The following is a 22500-nucleotide window of genomic DNA, read 5'->3' on the forward strand; positions in this document are numbered from 1 at the left end:
TCTTTGTCTACAGACTGTAATACACAAGACATTTGGTGAACAGAAGAAAGGGAAATTTTCTGAATGAAAAATACCTAAGGAAGAGTTGCAAAAGTATATAGAAAAGTAGATCAAGAAGATTTAGGGAAAGACTAAAGTGGGAAAGAGAAAGGCAAGGTACAGGCAGACCGGCAGGAGAAAAGATGCACAACTTAAAAATGTTAGTCAATTTTTTATTAATTTTCATAACTTTCCACTACTCTACCCATTACCATATCTAGGTTTTTGGCCAATATTAAAACTAGATATTCATACACTCTTCTTAGTTAATTTCCATTCTGTGAAAAAATTTAAAGATGAATTATTATCTTTAATGTGTATTCTTTACATTTTTGTGATAGATCATTTTACATGATAGAAATTTACCTTTAAATGGCATTTCAAAGATAGAAACAAAGACAGAACAATTAAGTACAAAAACAAAAGCAAATCCTTTATTCTTTTGGCTTGAATGTAATGTGATTTACCGTTCTTTATGGTAATAGCATTTTCCTGCATGCATTTCACCAACACACTACAAGTCAATAGCTTTAGTATAAAGAATCTACATTTAATGTTGCTTGTGAAAGAAACAAAATGTTTTGCTGTGACTGGTAATATAATTTCACTACCTAGTTTTGTGGAAAAAAAAAAGCTTCAATTCCATATCATATCTGATACAGTTCTAATGTCATATGGGTCAATTAAGAATAAGCTCTACCTGTGTAAACAAACACTGGAAACAACTGATGATTTCCCAAATAAAAAGACTAGGTGGAAACATCTGATTCAAGTAATGCCAAGAATATCAAGTGATCTTTCCTAAAGTCTCTTTTCATGATAAGGCATTACTATTTGAAAGCAAATAAACGTTAGACTCAATCTGAGATTTGTTTCACATTGAAATATGTGCAAAGTTACAGTACTAATAAAAAAAGCAGGAACCTACATTGCAGCTTATTAGTCTTTGTTTCTTATTTTGTGAAGTGCTTTAATTTAAAAGTGCTAGGAACAGAAACTAACAATAGTGACTGTGACATCAACCTGAAGTTACTTTTAATTTCTCATTTTATGTACAAAAGGCTGAAAAAGAAAATAAAATGAACTTTTTACAGTATTTATATATTTTTAGAAAACTCTAACCATTTATTTTCAACAGATTTAAGCAGCTTGCAACATGTGTGTACAGTCGGGCTTTTACCATAGAGGGTTCAATTAAGATTGGAAGAATAAAAAGCAAGAAGCTCCTTACTGTTTGCTGCCACCTATTGCTTTAATGACATGAAGAATGAGGTCTTGGTAGAACAATTTGCTTCACTTTACCACTGACATATGGCTTCCCATATTAGACTTCTGAACAGTGGAAGAAGGAATAAGATACAGCAGCATAGGCAAGATAAACATGCAGCAGTGACAGCTTCAAACTATAATGGAACCAATTACATCATATTACCTGTTGAAAGCTTGCAAACTATACTTACTGTGGTACATATTTGATGCAATAAATACTGTGCTTAAGTCATCATTTTTGTTTGCTCAAACATGCACCACTGGGTAAAATTACTATTTACAAAGCAGACTTTTTTTTTTTTAATTGACAAATAGTATGTCAACCTTACCAAGAGCAGAAGATGGCTAAACAATACTGCAGGAAAAAGCAGAATCAACTTTATAAAGTGGTGGTTGGGATGTTTTTTGGTCAATTCAGGTTCTTAGAAAGGAGTGATAGGATATTTTTATTTTATGCCAAAGGACACTTATCAAAAATGTTGTAATCATGCTGCTGGAACTCCAAATGACTAGGTGATGGGATGTGTGTGTATGTATATATGTATATACACGCACATATACATATATACATATATACATGTACACATAATGGATTATGTAAAAATAAAACAACTCTTTAATGCTTGCGAATTCATGGAACATTTACAGGCACATTAAAGATTTCTGAATGAGACACCTTAAAAACATGAATAGCTATTTAAGCACCTCAAAAATCTAAAAACATCCTGAAACAAGAAGTAAACTCTTCCTTTTTGTGATATGATTTTTTTTTCAATGTGCGAATGAGAAGTGCAGCATGCTTTCATTTAAAATATATCCAGTTATACAATAGAGAAATGCAGAATTCCCTACCTTTCATCCCTCTCCCCAAACATAAACCCATTTACAAAAATAGTCACATATAATAGTAAACAACCTGTGAATAAAAAAAAAAGTGATAAATTCACAGCATACGTTTTGTAAAAATATGGCAGGTGTGGCAGTTAAAACATAAACAGTGGTGACAAATACTATTATCAAGTGTCACGTGTTGACTTTACATAAAAATTTAACTTCCCTCCCCCCTTTAAATTGGTTCCTATAGTCTGAGTAGCCATTCCGCCTCTGCTCTTCAGCAGTGTCAGCTGGTTGTGAACACAGAAACCTCCTGTCGACGCTGTTTGTCTGGTTTATTGAGTCCCAGTTTGCTGACCAGAGGTCCCTGTCTTGTTATAGGCACTGACCTTAAGTATACATTTGTAAAAACAGTCAGTTTGGCATAGTCCTCCTGTGAGAGTCCTGTTGACACAAATACATCACCATCACAGGCTGTAAACAATTGATCACAAAGTGGAATATTCTTCCTGTTTTACTTTTTACTTTCCCTGATATCTTTTCCTTTGTCTTCCTTTTCTGACTTGTCTTTCTCAAATTTTTCTTTTTCCGGTTTGGTTACACTATCGTAGGACGGTGGAGAAGTGGTGGAAGGTGTCACGTCGGTTTTCTCGGGAGTTGAATTCTCATTTAGTTTATCAATGAGGATATCTTCTTTGATTGGTGTTCCTTCACCTTCTTTGCCTTTGTCTTTCTTATATATGCTTGAAACTTTTTTAACTTTTTGCTTCAAGAGGTAACGTCTGTAAGCCCTCTGGATAACAATAGCAGACACCTCCTCTTGTTTGCGTTTCAAAGTGGTGGTAATGGGCTCATAGGAGACTTTGGAGGGGTTTGAGGCCATGAACCGCTCTTCCATCTGTATTCGGAGGGCATCCATCTCTCCACTCTCCCCCAACACACGCTTTGTAAAGGCAAATAAGATGTCCAGGCAGTGGATCCTGTCTCCACTGACCATGGGCAGATCCATGGCGATGAGCTGGACTTTGTTTGGTTTTGCTATGAGAAGAGGAGGATCCAGAGCAGCTGCAAAATCAGACAGCTTGGAGAACTCTATAAACTGGGTGGCATCCGGATCAAACTTCTCCCAAACCTCATAGAACATCTCAAAGTCGTCCTCACTCAGGGGCTCTGCACTTTCTTCAGTAGCAACACTGAAGTTCTCCAGGATGACAGCGATGTACATGTTCACCACGACCAGAAATGATATGATGATGTAACTGACAAAAAAGAAAATCCCGACAGATGGGTTCCCGCAGTCTCCCTTCACTGAGCTCCCAGGGTGGTCTTTTTCAGGATCACAGTCGGGAGGGCCACTGTTGAGAATAGGTGCCAGCAACCCATCCCAGCCAGCAGATGTGGTGATCTGGAACAGGCAGATCATGCTGTTGCCAAAGGTTTCAAAGTTGAACATGTCATCAATTCCCACTTCTCTCTTCACATAGGCAAAGTTGGACATGCCAAAGATGGCGTAGATGAACATGACCAGGAAGAGCAGGAGGCCGATGTTAAACAACGCAGGCAGGGACATCATCAGCGCAAAGAGCAGCGTGCGAATCCCCTTGGCCCCTTTGATGAGACGCAAAATTCTGCCAATCCTGGCGAGACGGATCACTCGGAACAAGGTAGGAGACACAAAATACTTTTCTATCAGTTCAGCCAGAAACATGCCTGTGGAAAACCAAGAAACAATAACAAAAACAGTGGTAGGTTTAATAAAAGCAAATGAAAATTTCCATTTCTATGATAAACGTTAATTTTACCAAATGTGTTTATGAAAATCAGGTATATTTGTTCAGCAAAGCAAAACTACTATCCTAACATTAATACTTTTACAGTAACAAAAGATATTAATGGTAGTTTTTCCTAACTGAAGAAAAGGTCTAAAGATGGTATCAAGCTATATGGAAGTCAAGCACAGAAATGGATTCATTTATTTAAAATACTAGTCCCAGTATTTGCAGAAGAACTAAAGGATAAGGAATGTGAATTTGGATTAGGAAATATAAGAATTTTTATTTTTCTTGAGTGGACTGTGATACATTTATTTGGCAGATAGTCTACTGATGCTCAAGAGAGAACTCAAGCTTTGACACGGGCATTCTTGAGAGGGAATCCTGGTTCTTGATTTTATGTGTTACTGAATAGAGATCATATCTACTGTTTGGTTGTTGTTAAGTTTAATATTTATTGAGTAAGTTTTCTTGATGCTACGTACATGTGCTTACATAATCACACTTAACCCCCCTTGACAACATTTATATGCAAACATTTTTTTGAAAACCAGGAACTGGAGCGGTGAGGTAAATGGCTATAGGTCACAGGGCTGGTAAGTACAGGCCAGGTCTGTATGACCTTCCAGTCTCATTTCTTGACCACTTACTATATCCTCATTCTACTTTCTTTAGGGTCAAATGACATATTGTGTCAAAGTTCTCCTTTACTCAAACAAGGGTATGAGCAGTGGAATACTGTTCTCTCTATATGTTCACATTCCTCATATTGGTAGAATCTCATCTTGAATCACTTTATTGCCAGCACTTCATTGAATATCTTATATATATACACTTAAAGTGCATTGATGATAATGAATCTGTTCTGGATTTTTGAACAAAATGTCTACTTCTGAAAAAGAATATCACAAACCATGGAAGACTATGGGAACACAAAGATAACATGAAATTTATATAAAGGAATACTTACCTATAATATAGGAATAAGACCAAGTACAAAAACATTATGCAAAAAAACAGTACTGTGTTTTGACAAGATGATAAAGGAAAACTGAAAAAAAAAAAAGCAGGAATCCTTTTTTTTCTTAACCTATCATTTCACATAGCACATGCAATTAGAGAAATAATCAGTTAAAGAGAAGACTATTAGACTTTTCTCTGAAATTTCAGGATGAATGAGAAAGAATTTCTATTACTAATTTCCTGAACTCTGTGCTTACCTACAATGGAGAGAATGACCACCACAAAATCAAAAATATTCCATCCAATAGTAAAATAGTAATAACGCAGAGAGATTAACTTCAGCACACACTCTCCAGTGAAGAGCACAATAAACACCAGGTTGATCCAGTACAGAATGTTGGTCATTTCCTGACTCTGGTCGTCAGTCTCCACCATCATGGTGACCATGTTGAGGCAGATGAGGATCATGATGCTGATATCAAAGACTTGTTTAGTTACAAAATCAAAGACCATTCCTTGGAATTTGTTCTGGAACACAATATATAAAAAGTTCATTTAGAAATGCAAGATATTTCATTAAATTGATTTTCAATAGGAATTGAAAATGCAGCTTTTATAGAAATAAGTCCTCTTTGTTTTATACTTGGAAGGAAAGTTGTATATTGGAATAGCCAGCTGTTTTCAAAGTGTATGTCCTTTATTTACACTGCTCAAGAGACTGGATTCTATAACTTGATTCCATGTCAATAATACTCAGTGCCCAGAACCTCATGTGCATGAAATGCAAAGATAAGCTTGTTGTAAATCTTCATTATCTCATTAACTTTAAAGGATATAGTTGAAATAAGAAATGTCCAGATCTTTCTCTTGTTTTTTCCTTAGTTTCTGCCCTTATATTTTCTTTCCAAAGCCAGACACAGCATTTTAAATTCCTCAAGGTTTAGTGAAGAAAAAAAAAAAGTAATATTATGTATTTCATTTACAAACTTAGACTTTCAGAGGGGCCCTCCCTGGTGGCTCAGCGGGTTAAAGCACTGCACTAAGAAGCTTAAGCCACTTTCGCATGAGTTCGATCCCTGCCTGCTCCGGAGGTGACCACATGGTGCGGCAGACCTTTCCTGACCGCCTGCTGCTCCCCTCAGCAGTGTACTTCCTCGATCTGCCTGTTCTGCTCCCCACTCTGTCTCTGGTGAAGGCTCTCACCCACCGCAGATCTGGCCTGTACCCTAGTTCTGTATGAATAAATAAAAAAATCTTAAAAAAAATGACTTTCAGGGAATTTAAAGAATTACAGAATGCAGAGAATAACAAATTGACTAAAATACACTGCTGGGGGGAGCATTGAGCAAGACAGAAGAGGACTTCTGTGCCATATGTGGGTTAACTCCCTGTCCAGGAATCAAACTCAGGCTGCAGTGGTGATCATGCTGAAACTTAACCCATAGGCCACCAGGAGACCCCTGAAATGTTTAAAAATTAAAGTTCAAGGGCCCTCCATGGTGGCACAATGGATTAAACCACAGCACTATGAAGCTATCGCAGCCACTGCAGCAGGAGTTCTATCCCTGCCTGGAGGAGGCAGACCTCTCCTGACCTGCCTGCTGCTCCCCTCAGCAGTACCTATTAGTCAATCTGCCAGTTCTGCTCTCTACTCTGTCTCGGGTGAATCCTATCACTGCTCCCCCATACCTCTGGCCTGAACCCTGGTTCTTATATGCATTCATAAGTAAATCTTTAAAAAAATTAAAGTGCAAGAAAATGGACACAGGTGAAATCCAATTGATTCTGTATTTTATTTAAAGGTATTTGTACCAAGGTTAATTTTTAAATTCAATAATTGATCTATGATTATATAAGATGTTAAAATAAGAAAGGACAGATGAAGGTTATGGGGGGAATTCTTTGGAACAATAAATTTACCTTTAAAAATAAAGGTATTTGTACCAAAGTTAATTTTTAGATTCAATAATTGATCTATGATTATATAAGATATTAAAATAAGAAAGGACAGATGAAGGTTATGAGGGGAATTCTTTGGAACAATAAAATTATCTTTAAGAAGGTATAGCTCACAATTCAGATATTAATTTTTTTATCCTATTTGGTGTGGACCTTATTTCCAAACACTAAGTGGCTTAATGTCATATTTAAGAGACTAAATCTTCATAATGTAAACCAGTTCTTATCATTGAACTGTTTCAGTCCTTTTTGCCTCTACCTGCTATTTCTTTTTTAACCTTTTTGTAAAAAGGTTTATTTATTTATGTATACAAGAACTGGGTTACAGGCCAGAGGTAAGGGGGTAAGAGGATGCACCAGAAACAGAGTGGGGAGCAGAACAGGCAAATCTATAGGAATACACTGCTGAGGGGAGCAGTGGGCAGGCCAGGAGCGGTCTCCTGTCCCTTGTGGGTCAGCTCCCTTGCTGGGGATCTAACTAGCACTGCAGTGGCAGTACTGCACTTTAACCCACCTCACCATCAGGGAGGCCCTCTATCTGCTAGTTTTTCAGGCAGTCTAGGGCTCAAATCTTGTCTGATGTTTACTAGGGTCTACTTCAGTATGTTCTCAACTAGAAGGAAGCTGCTGTCTGTACACTTTATAACCTGTTTCCCTAGTTGGCCATCCTTATTGGGGTGGATGCTCTATATTCCTGTTCTGACCCCCGCACACTCCCCCTCCCCCATTGAGAACTGTCCATTACTCCTTCCTGAATTCTCTTGAACATGAAACCATCCCTCCATTACCCTTTTGCTCTCTTCTCTGAATTTGGCTTGTAGAATTGGCTTTCTGTTACTTCGGCTAGTTCTGTCTTTCTAGGGTCTTCTGAAACCAAATACATGAGCCTAATTTAAATTTAAATCCTACCTTTCTAGACTTAGTGTGGTTACCTTTCCATGTTTGGTTAGGTTCCCTATTTCAATCTTTCTGAATTTCCCGCCATTCTTAGTAAATTTTAGTGGTGTTACCGTATTACCTTATCTTTTAATTGATCCCCTCTGTCTTAAATAGACTTCCCATCTTGGAACTAAATTTTCTCTAACAACTCAACAATCTTTACTCAAGGACTTAATTTTCATTTCTAATGGTGGACATATAATAGTTTCACAAAACAACAGTCTTAGATTCTCCATAATGAATATGTGCTCCCTCTTTCTGCATGGTTTAGCTGCTTTATCCTATTAAGTGTTTTTATTGACTTATTTACTTTCTGTATTTATTCTGTATTTAGATGTATGGTCATGAAAAAGATAAGATTTTATGTATGATTTTTGTGTCAGCGAGGACTCAATGGACTCATCTTCTTGTGCAGGAGGATGCATCTTCTTGTCTATGGTCTAGTATTATCCCTTCTCTGACATTTTCCCATACTAGTCTCTAAAAATCTTATCTTTTTCATGACCATACCCTTTTTAAACTATACTGCATTTATATATTTAAGATCAGTTTCTTCAGACTCACCCTGACACATTTAACCCAGAAAAAAATTGTGTCTATTATTTATTAATTCAAAAAAGTTTTGATTGTCAACTAAAATATTTATTTCTATAGATCTGAAGTATACATTTTCTCATACAAGTAACTTAATATGCCTTTATTCCATCCATTCAGATTTGATTATTTTTGAAAGACTAGGATCCAAGTTACAGTTCTCCTCTTTTATCCAATATAGGTATCTACTTTCTTTGAGCTTTAGGCTACCCAAACTGAATATGAGCATAGCGAGCTTGAGCATACTAGTTTTATACTGCCACTAATGGATTCCTAAAGTCATGATTCCTGCTGCTCATTGGGTTGCCTTGCATCATGTACACCTTGTGTAAGGAGTTCTGACACTGTGTATCTGAGCTATTCCTTCAGCAGTGAAGGAAGAACATGAGGAATATCCTGAAAACAATTCTCTGCAGCAACCAGAAAGAATCAGAAGCTGATGGAATAAACTAGAATAAAACTGGAGCAGCTACAAAAGTCATAAAAAGAATGATGTCATTGGAATAGGGGCAAGATGGTAGAGGGAAATATAAGCTTTTTAAAAACCAGAAAAAAAACTCTTGTGACTTAATAAAGTAAGGTTTCCATCTAATCTGCAGAGTTGGACAGGAAATGAGACAGACTTTAGATGTTCCATTACCCAAAACGTCCCCACAGCATTCTGAGAACATGCAGTATTTCCATGCCATGTATGTGTGCCTACATCTTTTTCACATTATTAGAAGTGAGGTCACTGTAGTATTATTGGAAATATGTTTGAAATTTCTGTTTATATATACTGTATATGCCTATATAACATATCATCATTACACATACAATGTATATTTAAATACATACATTTAGGCTAGCTAGTAGGATTGCTAGGGTAAAATTTTCTTCTTCAAATTCACAAAAAATTGTTATACAGCAATTTAAGCTATGAAAATGATTGACAACATAACTAATACAGGTAATATAAGTATGTTATTCTTACAGCAGGTCGAGGGATAGGCTTTTGTGGTTTCTTTGAACCCAGTTTTTTCATTGCATTGTAGTATTTCTTCTGTTCTTCAGTCATAAAAATGTCTTGACCTCCAAAGTAAAGAAATAAAAGCAAAACTGTTAAAATTTCGTTCTTATTAACTGTGTGAATATTTCCACAATATGGTCCAATATATTGTTTATATCTGAATTTATAGAGATGCATATACTCAATATATAAAGTGTGATTCAGTCATATTTCCATACTGGAAATCAATACATGCATCTGAATTACCCATTATTTGGATCTACAGCTAATGAAATCTCTCAAAATAATTTCTGAATTTCATATTCTACTAGATGATTGCATTTTGGAGCCAAAAAGGAACTGTTATATACGTGCTACACATTTTATTGCAAAGATGAATTTTTAGTATACTTATCTTCTTTTTCTGTTGGTTGAAGTTGTCTATGATGACACCAATGAAAAGATTCAGAGTAAAGAATGAACCAAAAATAATAAAGATGACAAAATAAAGGTACATATACAGATTGTCTTCATACTTGGGTTGTAATTCTACCTACAAAATATGAAGAATGACAAATTTACTTATTTTTATGGAAGGACATCAATGAATTTTCAATTTTCAAAGCGTGTCTCAAAAGGTGGAAATGAACAAAGGGAAACTTTAAACAAAATTTTCTGAGACATTGATTCTAATAACATGCTTATTAAAGATTACTGCAAAACTGTTCACAGGTTTTAAAAAATAATTGACAGAAAATGAAAAGATTGATTTTAACCACCAACTGCCAAAGCTATTAATGCACTTTCATTTTAAACAAAACCCCCAAATATACATAAATGAGGCTTTCCTCTTTCTAAAGAGAGATGTCAGAGTCATGGTGTCTATGTTAAAATATTTAGGATTTTTTTTTCTGAGTTAACTTTCTTAAAATGGGAATAATAGGTTACAAACTTCATAGGATAGTTGGGGAGAATAATCACATTAAAATATAAAATGTGTTTAGAGCTGTGTACGGCTAAGAGTGATAGCTAAGTTTAAGGCTTTGAGTTCCATTATACATTACTCCTGCTAGGTTAGAATTTTTATTGCATGTGTGAATAAAGGTATATTGGTAGGATCTTTCCTTTCTGAAAATGAATCAACTGGTTCATCTTACTCAGTAGGCTATAGACACCGTTTCTAAGACAAAGACACCTTCTGTTGTCTAACTCATTTTTTTATATTAAAAAAGTGGGACAGAAAAAAAAAAAGTGGGACAGATGGTTTGAGCTTCAGCTGTAATCTATAATTCAGGATGTTGTTCTAATACATTTTGCTAACAAAGTCAGGTGATAATGGATGCAGGTAATGATGGATTGTTTTATAAAACCAACTTAGAGGATTATGCCTAACAAAATACATACTTTTTATTTTCTGTCTTATTATTTTGATCAAAGTAATATTGGTTTATAACCTTATAAATGATTTAGAAGATAGGTTCAGAACTCTTCAGATGTATGGTCTTACATCACTACAACTACCAAAACACCTATAATCCTTCACCATAGTCCAATGGGTTCCCTCTCTCAGTTGCTTCTTACCACCACCTGATACTGATTATTTTAATGAAAGAGTAACATTAATATAATTAGTCAAACAGGTAAGAAACAACTGTAGGAAACAGTTAAGGGCCCGCTGTTTGTGGTCAAGTTCAAAAACATATTTTACCACTTAGTGCATTAAGTCTTTGTAAATGGTTAAATGGAATTAAAATCAGCTGCACAATAATAAATCGGATACTTAAGATTAAATGAGTTAATCTAATAAAGTCCTTAGCATAATGAGTGGGAATAAGTTATTTTATTTAAAAAAAGTCCATAACTGGGATTCCTGACTATACTTGCAGAGATAGAGTTCAGTGTTTATAGTGCTTACATTTTCTCTCTCTCTCTCCTAGTAAAGTGAAGAAAAAAAATTCAGGAATTCTTTCTGAGTTACCACCTTGGTGTTGGTGCTGGGGAAATAACATGTGAAGCCAATTTCTTTCTTTTTAAAATATGATTTCTTTCTCATTCTTAGTGAGAAATGAAGGAAATTGTAAAATCAAAAGTGCTGTTGTGTATAAAGTATAAATAAACAAATGAAAAAGTAGACAATGAAAGCCCTTCCCTTCCACTACAACTCTCACTTCTGAGAGAAAAGTGCTATTAAGTTTGTTGTTCCTCTTTCCCACTATCAGTCAGATTCTTCCCATAACAAGGAGAACAAAAGCTGGAAAAAATCTGTGACAAATGCTGCTGAGGAATTTTAATGCACAAACAGCCATTTCTGTGAGAACCAAAAATAATTTGTCATTTGGCAACACAATCAATACAGTTTTAAGTGCCAGGTGCCTTGGTAGATACTAGAAAACCTATGTTGAAAGTAGGGATTAGTAATGAGTAGAGAAAAAACATACAATTTGAATTTTACAAAAGTAACATAATGTTGAATACTTCGTTTATGTAATATGCTTGTGCTCTCTAAATTGACCGGTAGTTTGTTTTATTGGAAATACCACTAAATTACAATGTTTTGCAAATGGTCACAAGTTTCCCTCTAAATAGACTTACATTTCGTGAGTCAACAGCTGCATACATGATATCCATCCATCCCTTAAATGTGGCCTGTAAAACAAGTGACATCATTTAATTTCCTCCCCCTAAATCATAATTTAGAAAATAAATGATCAGATTGATTGACCTAGTTTTATTTAACTACAGGAATACAAAGTAAATTAGAATTCATATTAGACCTTTAAACTTGGTATCTACAAGGAATTGGCTCCAGCATTCCCAAAGAATGTAAAAATCTGTGGATGCTGAAGACTTTCATATAAAATGGTGCAGTATTTGCATATAATCTACACACTCTGCTCATATATTTTATTTTATATATCTCTAGACTATAACACCTAAAACAATATAACTATAATTGTTGTTACCCTATATTATTCAGGGAATGATGGCAAAGATGTAAGGTCAGTACGTGTTCAGTACGGGCACAACCATTATAGCCTGACTATAGAGAGCATGGCTACATTTGTGTTTGACTGAATCTGTGGATGTGGAACTTACAGATATTGAGGATCAACTGTATAGCCACTGATAATATTTCAACTTAATATTCTTCTATAACATCTGTACATACATATCTAACCTAAAATTAAATTATATACTATAACAGTATGTGTCATAAATAAAAACAATATTCAAAAACCTTTTACTCTGATGACACTATAAGAATATAACATACAATTGGATGAAATAATTTCATGGATTTTTATTAGCATCAGAAAGGATAAACAAAGGATGTTGCATTATTTGATCTTAATGCTTTTTTGTCTACTTACACTTTTCTAAATGTTATTATCACCAATTATTAATCATGGTGATTTGTCCTTGAAAAATCAATACTTTTGAATAACTATTTTGAGAGAGTTATTTTATGAGAAGAAATTTTCCCCCTAGTAGGGGAGAAAAAAACTCCTTCAACTGCAATTTATCATTTAAATACATTTTTTTCTTGTGGACACAGTAATCCTGAAAACAAAAAAGTCTTGTACATTTTTTTCTGTTTTTTGGGCCATTAGCTCTGTCACTTCCCCTAGAGCACTCATACAGTGTAGGACACTGTGTAGGTGAAGCATAAGAGTGGTCAGTTTCCATGAATGGATTTGTGCTTAAAGCAGATGCAATTGTCTTTGTAGAAAGGTTTCCATTGGCAAGACAATAAATAATCTTCCTATCTCTCAGGGTTTAATCAGCAGGCAGGAAAAAAGGAATCAGGGCAGGATTACAGTCAGGGGAGAAGTTCAAAGGTTGGGAGTTGTGATCATGGTCATGGTGAAGGTTGGAAGGGTAGAAACTTGTTTAGATACAGTAGGGTAAAAATTTGTCCTCAGTCTTTCATCCCCAGCAAACATACCTTTCTAAACTTCCCAGGGCTTACTCTACTCCTCAGAGAAAGAATGGAGGGAAAATAGTGGGAATCTTTATAGAAATGTTTGTCACAAAGCACTGGTGCTGAGATAGCTTAGCATAGTCTACAGCACATCAACTTTATAGTCGTCTGGTTTCCAACATGGTATAGAAAAGACAGTTCACAAGTAATCGAGAATCAAGGCAGATTGGCTTAAGAAGTGTGAATATTGAGAAAGATATACTTCTGTGTACTTTCATATGAAAATGCTGAAAAAGAACTGCACACTCATTTTCATAAAACGTCATAGAGAAAAATAGTTACTTACTACTTGAAGCAGAGAAAGATATCCAAGTCCCACATTATCAAAGTTTACTTTCACATTTTTCCACCTGGCAGTTTGATTGCTCTCTATGAGGGCTTTACACTCGCTGTAGTTGTTGACCACACTTACATCAAACATTTCCCCAGTGGTGTAGTTAATACAATGATAGAACTTGCCAGCAAAAAGATTCACTCCCATAATGCTGAATATTAGCCAAAAGATCAGACAAACCAAAAGCACATTCATTATGGAGGGAATGGCTCCTAACAGAGCGTTGACTACAACCTGGCAAAGAACGAGGAGAAAGTGAAAAGTCAACAACAAATACTTACTTTTTACCTATTTTTAAATACAATTACAAGAACGATAACCAAAGGATAATGTATGTTCTGAGAGCTAAATATTGGACAGAAATTACTCTCTGATAAAAACAACTAAAATTTTTCAATTATATGTCCGAGGAGCATAAAATAAATTTGATACTGTAGAATGTCTTCTCAAGAATAATGCTAGACAGAGCACATTTTTTTCAAAGAATGGAACTAATTTTAAATATAAATTAATAACAGAAGAGTACAAACGTGACAGGACTAAGAAGTAGTACAAGCATGGGAATGTCGTCTTTTTTTTTTTTTAATCATGCAAGTCATAAAATTTATTGTACAAAATTTATGCACTTTTAAAATGGAACACTTGTGGGTCGATTTCTAGGGTGAAAAGGATTATTAATAGCAATTGTGAGAAAGTACAGTTCAGTCGGGATCGTAGCATAAGATCATACTGCAGGCAAGAGTGTGGAGCATAGGTACTGCAGCATGGAGCATGGAAACAGAATATGAGATGAGGAAAAAGGACTTGGGAGTCGGAAGATCCCCCAGCTTGTATCATGAACTGGTTGTGTCTTTGGGTCTTTGGACTTAGCATTCACTTTTCAGACCCTAAGGGTCCTTCTTTGGAGTACTCCCTCTAAAGAAGATTCTCAAATTATAAAATGAGGTATCATGATAATTAGAACATAAGCTTGGTTATCAGTGACTGTAATTTCATAAAACATAATGATTTGAGTCCCAGGATTCCTCTTGATGGCTTATTTGTTCTTTCTTAATCAAAGAAAACTTTTAGGGAATCTTTTTTAGTATGTTCCTTAATTACCCCACAAGTAAATATTTATCTAAGTGCCTTGTCCTATACAAACACACCTGAACTATATATATCAGAAATAAGACTTGTTAAGGGGTAGAAAAATGTAATAATTATGTCAGATATGAAAAATTAATCAAATATATGCATAGGCCTTCTTCAAATCCTTATGAGATAAAAGTACATACAAATGCATATATACAAACATACATTCATATAAACAGATGAGTAATGACAGAGCAACAATATCAAGTGGTTCCTAGGTAAACTGACACATGGAAGCTGTTCATTAAAAGACACTATTTTGATGTGTTTTTTAAGTGAAATTTTACAGAACTTATTATAGGGTTGCTGCTATAATTTCAGCTCTGATAATTCAGTGGTACTTCTAGAATTGACACTTCATTTTCAAATTCACCACAAGGGATGCTGTCCTATGCATGCTAAGTAAGTGTGGGAAGGCACCTTTTATAGAGCTATAATTAAAAGAAAATGCTGAAGAGCAAAGTTGCGTGTTTTTTCTGCGTGAGTCAGATCTGTTGAAGGGCTAGGGAGTTAGATCCTTATGTATGCAAATTTTGTTAAAAAATATGAAAAGAACTCTATTACTGAAAATTTGATCCCCTTTAAAAAATTAAGCCTACTGCAAAAACACTGATTTTAAATTGGTAAACTGAAAAGAAAAAAACAGTTGACATGCTTTTATGCAATCACATGCAGCAAACACACAAGTGCACATACTCCCACACACCATTCTGGTTGAATTTGCAATATTTAGACAAAGTTCTAAGTATCTATTTTTAAATATCAGAAAGAATATCACTTTCTACAAGTTTCTTTTTGAATATCTAGGTCCAGCAGACAAAGCATTATTTCCTGGGGCTGAAGGCACAAGGTCTCAATTTTTGTGCCCCAGTGGATGACAAATGTTAGCATAATTTCCAACTTGTTCCTTTGTATCACATTTTAAATGCGTGTATAATTCTACAGTTGACCTACTTTTTAGTCATTTCAATCTGTGTTTGAAAGATAAGAAGCCAGATTCGGACTTTAAAAGGCTCAAAACACATCATATGGAGCAGTGAAGAAATGATGAGGAATGATTTGGTGGTTTTAAATTACAGTGAGTGGGATTTCCTTGCACATTTATAAATGGAATGAACATAACTGATCTTGACTCACATCAGAAGCCTTCACAATGTGGTTGAGATTTCCCACAGAGTGAAAAATCTAGTTAGAATAAATTTAATTGTTTCTAGTTAGAAACACTCAGTCAGGCATTATATTCAGTGAGTGTTTCCAACTGTGTTCAATGGATGTGATCTGACAAATATTGGTTGACTGGTTATGTCAGTATGAATGTAGAAGACACAAATTCTTCAGGATTCATCATTGCTAAGCTGTACAATGTCAGTTTTGTTCTCACTTACAGTTCTTAGAAATGCCACAGCATTTGTTCTTACCCTCATTCCTTCAAACCGGGATAAGGCTCTCAGTGGCCTCAGAGCTCTTAGTGTTCTGAGGGACTTGATGGCACCAAGTTCTGAGTAACCCAAGGCATTTGCTGTTAAGCTAACCAAGGAGACCTACACAGAAAAAGGAACACAATTTTTGAATTTGCAGATGAAGATGTCTATAAGTTCAACCTAGCCTTATACAATAAATCAGTAGTTCTTTAAGTATCTAAGTCATCCCAAGGGTTTGTTAAAAGCTGATGATGAGCAGATCCTGACTGTAGGTTTGGGTGGGGTCCCAGAATTTTTATTTTTTCACTTCCCAGGTCAGGCTAAAGGTGCCAGTCTGAGAAACATGAGGTTTTGGAAAAAAAAGAAAGAAAGAAAGAAAGAAATCACTATGTTCTCTTTTCACGATTCTTTTTTAAAAATGAATCTCATTGATGTAAAGGTTTGCACTTGAACTTTAGCAACAGTAAGTGATAACAACTGTGTGTTATAATTAAGAGTAATGTGTTTCTGGACATTTGAAAAATGCATTTTTTAAGAAATAAGTGAAGCACATAAAAATTATTACAACAAAATTTGACTTGTTCAAACTAATTTTACACATGTAGTTTGAAAGTGAAGCCTCTAGTTTTGGGAAAAACTGAGCTTTAAAAATTTACCTTAGTTTATAATTTTTTCCCCATATCTAAACCTTAGATTATATAAACTCCCTCTTCTTAATGAAGAAGTTGCTGAATAATTTTGTTTGTGTATGAAGATTTTCCATGTGTAAGATAAAAGAGCTTTACAAGCTCTGGGTAAGCTCTGGGCTTACCCTCCAGGCTGCTTGAATAGCCCTGCAAAGTATGCCTGAGTGTCTTAACCCTGGATGTCCTTTTCCTCCTTTGTCCCAGTGAAATTCTCCTCCCTCCAACTCCAGCTGACACTCCTCTGCCTCAGGAAATCTATCCTCCTTTCTCAATGAAGTCAAAGACACTGTGATGCAGAAGTCATCTTCTTGTGCACACATCTGCCCTCATTTTCAACTGTAAATTCTTATTGGCCCAGAAAATTGGCTTATTCATGTTTGTATGTTTCATAAGAAAGTAGATAATAAATGTATTTGATTTAATGCACAGTATTGATTAATTGATACAGTATTATAATAGTTTTCTTATATCTAAGAAGGTAAATATAGGGACACTCTAGGCAATGAGTATAGGACAACTCTATTTCTCTGAAGGACATATCTACAGGGGCTTCCCTAGTGGCATAGGGGTTAAAATCTCAGTGCTATCATGGTATCACTGCTACAGCCTGAGTTCGATACCCAGCCAGGGAGCTAACCCACATTTTTCCTGCTGCTCCCTGAGTAGTATATTTCAGTAGATTTACCTGTTCTGTTCTCCAACCTGTTTATAGTGAATTCTCTCACTCACCATACCTCTGGCCTATACTTCAGTCCTTGTATACATAAAAATATATAAATAAATCTTTAAAATAAAAATAAAAGGAATATCTTCATATTCAACATTGCTGACTTAACACCATTACCTTTTATTATAAATTCACCAGTATACTACAGTGGCATGCAGAAAATGAAGAAAAGAAAAAGTATTACCCATAATTTCACATACAAATCAAAGAATGCTCATTTGGTGTGTTTTTCTTTTGCTTGCAATGCTCAAACATATCAGGTTTAAATATTAAATGTTTAAATATTAAATATTAAACATCATTTATTGTCTTATTTTATTACTAAAAAAAATTTGATGTAATATTCATAGAATCTTTAACTATTATATCTAATAAATAAATTTAAAAAGCATTTAAGAAGTAATCCTCCAAAACTAAATAAAAATGACTTTTGAAGGGCTTCCTTGGTGGTGCAGGGGTTAAGTGGCAGCACTGTGAAACAATCCATAGCCACTGCAGAATGAGTTCTATCTCTGGCCAATGAGGTGACCCACATGGCTCAGCAGATATCTCTGTTTCACCTGCTGTGCCCCTCAGCAATATATTCATTGGATCTTCCTTTTCTGCTCCCCACTCTGTTTCTGGTGAATCCTCTCACCCCACCACCCCCACACCTCTGACCTGCACCCTAGATCTTGCATGTATAAATAAATAAATCTTTTGAATTTTCTGTTCAACATAACATGTGAATGGTCTCTCAAAATTCTCCCTCAAACACAGGAGCTAACCTCATCTTCAATTTTTAAAGCCTTATATTCTGACACTCTGATCTACTTTATTTTATTATTAAGCAGCATCAATGCAGTTTAATAAACTTTAAATAATCCCTAGCCAATCTGTTTCTATCATTATACAAATCAAGAAGTGTCTCTTCTTTTTTGACTTTCACATTTCTTTGTGTTAAGTAATCCATCTGTGGGACAAACACTTGTCAACAAGCTCTGGAAATAACAAAGACTAATATCAATGACATCTGTGGAGAATTTAAATACAGTTATTGCATGATAGGTAAGAATAATAAAAGTAAAATTTCATTTTCCACACTCTGAACATATTTATTTTAATGAATAAAGTGGAGGTGAATTTAGTTTTTCTACCTAAACATGAGGCAAAAAATACTATAACAGAATATTTTATATTACTTGAAATTTTACAATTGAAGCTAAGTTAATATATACACCAAAGTGGCTTTTGACTGCTTTATCTTATGAGTATATTTAAAGAAGCAAAAAAAAATTTTTTTTTTGACAGCTTTTCATTATATGTGGGCTTATGCAGTATTTACCAAGTGCTTACTATATGCCCTGCACTACTGTTGGGCTAGCAAATATCATCACACATTAATGGAATAAAGCAAGAAAATGCAGAATACTCACATCAACAATCAGGAAATCTAGCCAGCACCAGGCATTGGTAAAATACACTTGAAAACCATATGCAACCCACTTTAGAAGCATTTCCAGGATGAAAATGTAAGTGAAAACTTTATCAGCATATTCTAACATGGTTTTAATGGTTTTTCGTTGTTCAATATATATATCTTCAAAGGCCTGTAAATGAAAATACGCCACTGAATTTCATTGTCATAAACTCTCCAAATGATGTCTTATTAGAAGAAAGCAAGCTAGTCCCCTCAACCTAGGGAAAGGGGAATGAGTTACCATTTCTCACTTAGAATGCCCCCAGCCATGGAGAATATGGTAATAAATGTAGGTGTACGTTTGTTTCATACATGTATGTATGTTAGTCCCCCCTGCTTTCATTTTACAGAGCTCTCAAAAAAGGGTGGGGGAATCCATTTGTGTGATTTCCTAGGTCTTCTGGAATTACAAAAAGACATTTATATAAACTATACTGATCTGCTTACTCCAGCACTCAAAATTCAATCTAAGGCCTATTTCAAATAATCAAAGTTACATTTATTGACCTTCTCACACAGTGTTAAAAATGCCACACAAAGCCTCTTATTCTCACAAAAATCTTATTATAAAAACATGTAATACAAAGTACATTCATAAAGGGAAAAGAGTACATCATATGTAACCTACCAGTGCCCCACTGCTGAGTAGAATCATAAAGACAATGAAGGTCTCAAACCAGTTGTGTTCCACTATCTTATAGCAAGTTTTTCTCAAGTTCCACCAGAGTTTACCTTTACCTTCTTCTATACTTATTTGGCAACACTTGAACTTCCGTACACAGTCTAGAATATGTCAAGGTAAATAAAGAAGAAAGTAATTACTCTTTGATTAGGTACATTTGTATTGGTGGGACAGTTATCCCCACTATGACCTCACATATCATAAATACATGAATTTATATTCATATATGTATATGAATATATAAAGAATTCTTTCCACTATTAGGAGAGAATTAGGAATGAAGACAGGAAAAAATGTAAAGAGCCAATATGCTGAATTAGAGAATTTAAATATGTTAATGGGAGAAACATTAAAGGATCATTTGGGAGTTAAAATAGTTTTGCTTGATAAGGATACTAAGAATTTCCTATGTCTATACAAGATATTGGAAGTATAGAAGAAAGAAAATAGGAAAAGTTTAAATCTGTACATTTCAAATAAGTGAATGTTGAAGAAAGTGAAGGTAAAGGTAAGTGTGGAAAACAGAGGTGAGGAATCATGGTACTGCTGACTGACAACATGGGACAACACATAGAATATGGGGCAGGGTATGCTGTGATGAGGGATAGGAGCCATAAGATAGGGTTTTAACCATGATAAAGGCTCTTATTCAGTGAATAGGAAAATGGAAACTATCTTGAAAGTGCACAAGATTTTCTGCACAGCTTTCATTGGATACTATTTTTTTAAAGGTGTATTTTATTTATTTATACATACACATGCTGGGGTGTAGGCCAGAGGTGTGTAGGGAATGGATGAGAAGGTTCACCAGAGATAGCATGAGAAGCAGAACAGGCAGATCTAATGAGGGGAGCAGTGGGCAGGTCAGGAGAGGTCTGCCATGCCATGTGGGTCAGCTCCCTGGCAGGGGATTGGGATCAAAGTCTGTGCTGCAGTAGCTGTGGCTAGCTTCTTAGTGTAGAGACTTAACCCTTTGTGCTACCAGGGAGGCCTCTGGATGTTATTTTCTACTGTCAGCTAGAGCATATCCTTTGTTTCATGAAAATTTAATGAAGCACTGTTATTAATTTATCATTTAAGAAATAAATAGCATATGAGTTGTTTCTTTGAGGGCAAGATGTTTTTAACATTTCTGCCTCCCAAAGCTAAAGAAAAATGATATGCTCTGAGCATATTCATTTTAATGAATTAAGTGGAACTGAATTTAGTTTTCCTACCTAATGATGAGACAAAATATATTACCAACAGAAAATGACCAGTGTCAATAGGAGTGATAAATGCCAAATTTGAGATACTGTCTTACCTTTGAGAGGAAGGGAAGGGCAGAAATGCAATAAGGAAACAAAAAGGACCTAATCTGCATCTTTGCATTCTTAAATACAAATTCTGAAGCAACTGTAACATAAATATTTAATTTGTTGAAGTTTGTTGGTGAGTATCTACCTAGTATTTATTCATTATTTTATATAATTTATGTTGGTAATATTTGATACTTCAATATTCCTTTAAGACTTATAGAAAACATTGATGTTTTCATAGTTAAAATAATGCATGTATATGTGACTCTAAAATTTGTCAGTTGTCTGGGGAAGAGTAATAATTAACACCAGAAAAATTACTCTTGTGAGACATAATTTCAATGTTTCTGAAGTCATAGTTTTTTCATAATCATTAACTGCATGGAGATGTATACATATTTTTGAAGGAAATGATGGAAAATGATTTCTATCAGAACATATGCTGAATAAATGGTTCTCCCTATGATATAATTTAAAAATTGGATATCAATATTTAAATATTTTCACCAACGTATTTCAGTTCAAAATCAATGAAAACATACAACATAATCTTCTGTGATAACTTTGACAGAATTCATTCATATAAATTGTAGCTTCTAACATCTATGTAATGATATCTTTTAGAAAAGCTTAAAGTTTAAATTAAAAGTTTAATGTTCTTGATATAAACATGCAGCACCCAAATGAAACACCTTTAGAATTAGTTCTAGCAAAAGAAACAAACAAACAAATAGTAACAATTTGAGGCTATTATTATTAAAATTAACCTGTGGCTACAAAATCATTATATGACAATGAATTTGAGATAAAGGCAGAATGAATTATAAAATAGTTGTTAAAGTTAACAGTGAGTTAAAAAAGAGATTCCTAAGATCCTAGGGAAACATTTCCCTACTTACAATGGTTATTTATATACACAGGTAAGGAATTTCACACACTGTGATTTACACTAATTTTGTGACTCTGCATCATGGGTAGTGTAGTTCCACACTGAATCTGGGTTAGCCAGGTGAGCTTGTTTTGGTGAACAGGATTGGAGTAAAGCTGTGCAGGCTTGACAAGTCCTTGCAACTAAGGCTCTGCCTTCATCAAGACAACAAGTTTGATCAGTGTGGAGTATGGGACCAGAGCAGAGTGGAGTCAGCCAAGGTATCATCCAAGACATAGCCCACCCATGTCATCAATACCATCAGGTGACCCATTAACTTTTTTATTGCCTGATTTTTTTGTTTTAAGATTGATTTATTTATGTGTAAAAGAACTGGGGTGTAGCTCAGAGGTGGAGGGGTGGGGATTGAGAGGATGCACCAGAGACAGAGTGGGGAGAAGAACAAGTGGCTGTGTTGAAATACACTGCCAAAGGGAGCAGAGGGAGAAACAGGAGAGGTCTGCTGTGCCAGGTGGGTAAGCTCCCTGGCCA

At 35.0% G+C, this 22500-nt stretch overlaps 1 protein-coding gene across 1 annotated transcript in view; it reads right to left on the reverse strand.

Annotated features, from left to right (window-relative positions):
- Nucleotides 1-194: 194 nt before the first annotated feature.
- SCN2A (sodium channel, voltage gated, type II alpha subunit) overlaps nucleotides 195-22500 on the reverse strand; it is an 81647-nt gene continuing 59341 nt past the window's right edge. Inside the window, exons 19-27 of the mRNA XM_004674587.1 lie at nucleotides 19729-19883; nucleotides 19057-19230; nucleotides 16226-16348; nucleotides 13626-13907; nucleotides 11950-12003; nucleotides 9773-9910; nucleotides 9343-9447; nucleotides 5135-5405; nucleotides 195-3852 (exon numbers count right to left, since the gene is read on the reverse strand). Coding sequence (XP_004674644.1) covers nucleotides 2657-3852; nucleotides 5135-5405; nucleotides 9343-9447; nucleotides 9773-9910; nucleotides 11950-12003; nucleotides 13626-13907; nucleotides 16226-16348; nucleotides 19057-19230; nucleotides 19729-19883 — 2498 coding nt within the window. The 3' untranslated portion in view covers nucleotides 195-2656. The remainder of the gene's footprint in view (nucleotides 3853-5134; nucleotides 5406-9342; nucleotides 9448-9772; nucleotides 9911-11949; nucleotides 12004-13625; nucleotides 13908-16225; nucleotides 16349-19056; nucleotides 19231-19728; nucleotides 19884-22500) is intronic.

The sequence above is a fragment of the Condylura cristata genome, unplaced genomic scaffold (genome assembly GCF_000260355.1).
Source record: "Condylura cristata isolate star-nosed mole 26May11 unplaced genomic scaffold, ConCri1.0 scaffold00002, whole genome shotgun sequence".
In the NCBI taxonomy this organism is placed as follows: Eukaryota; Metazoa; Chordata; class Mammalia; order Eulipotyphla; family Talpidae; genus Condylura; species Condylura cristata.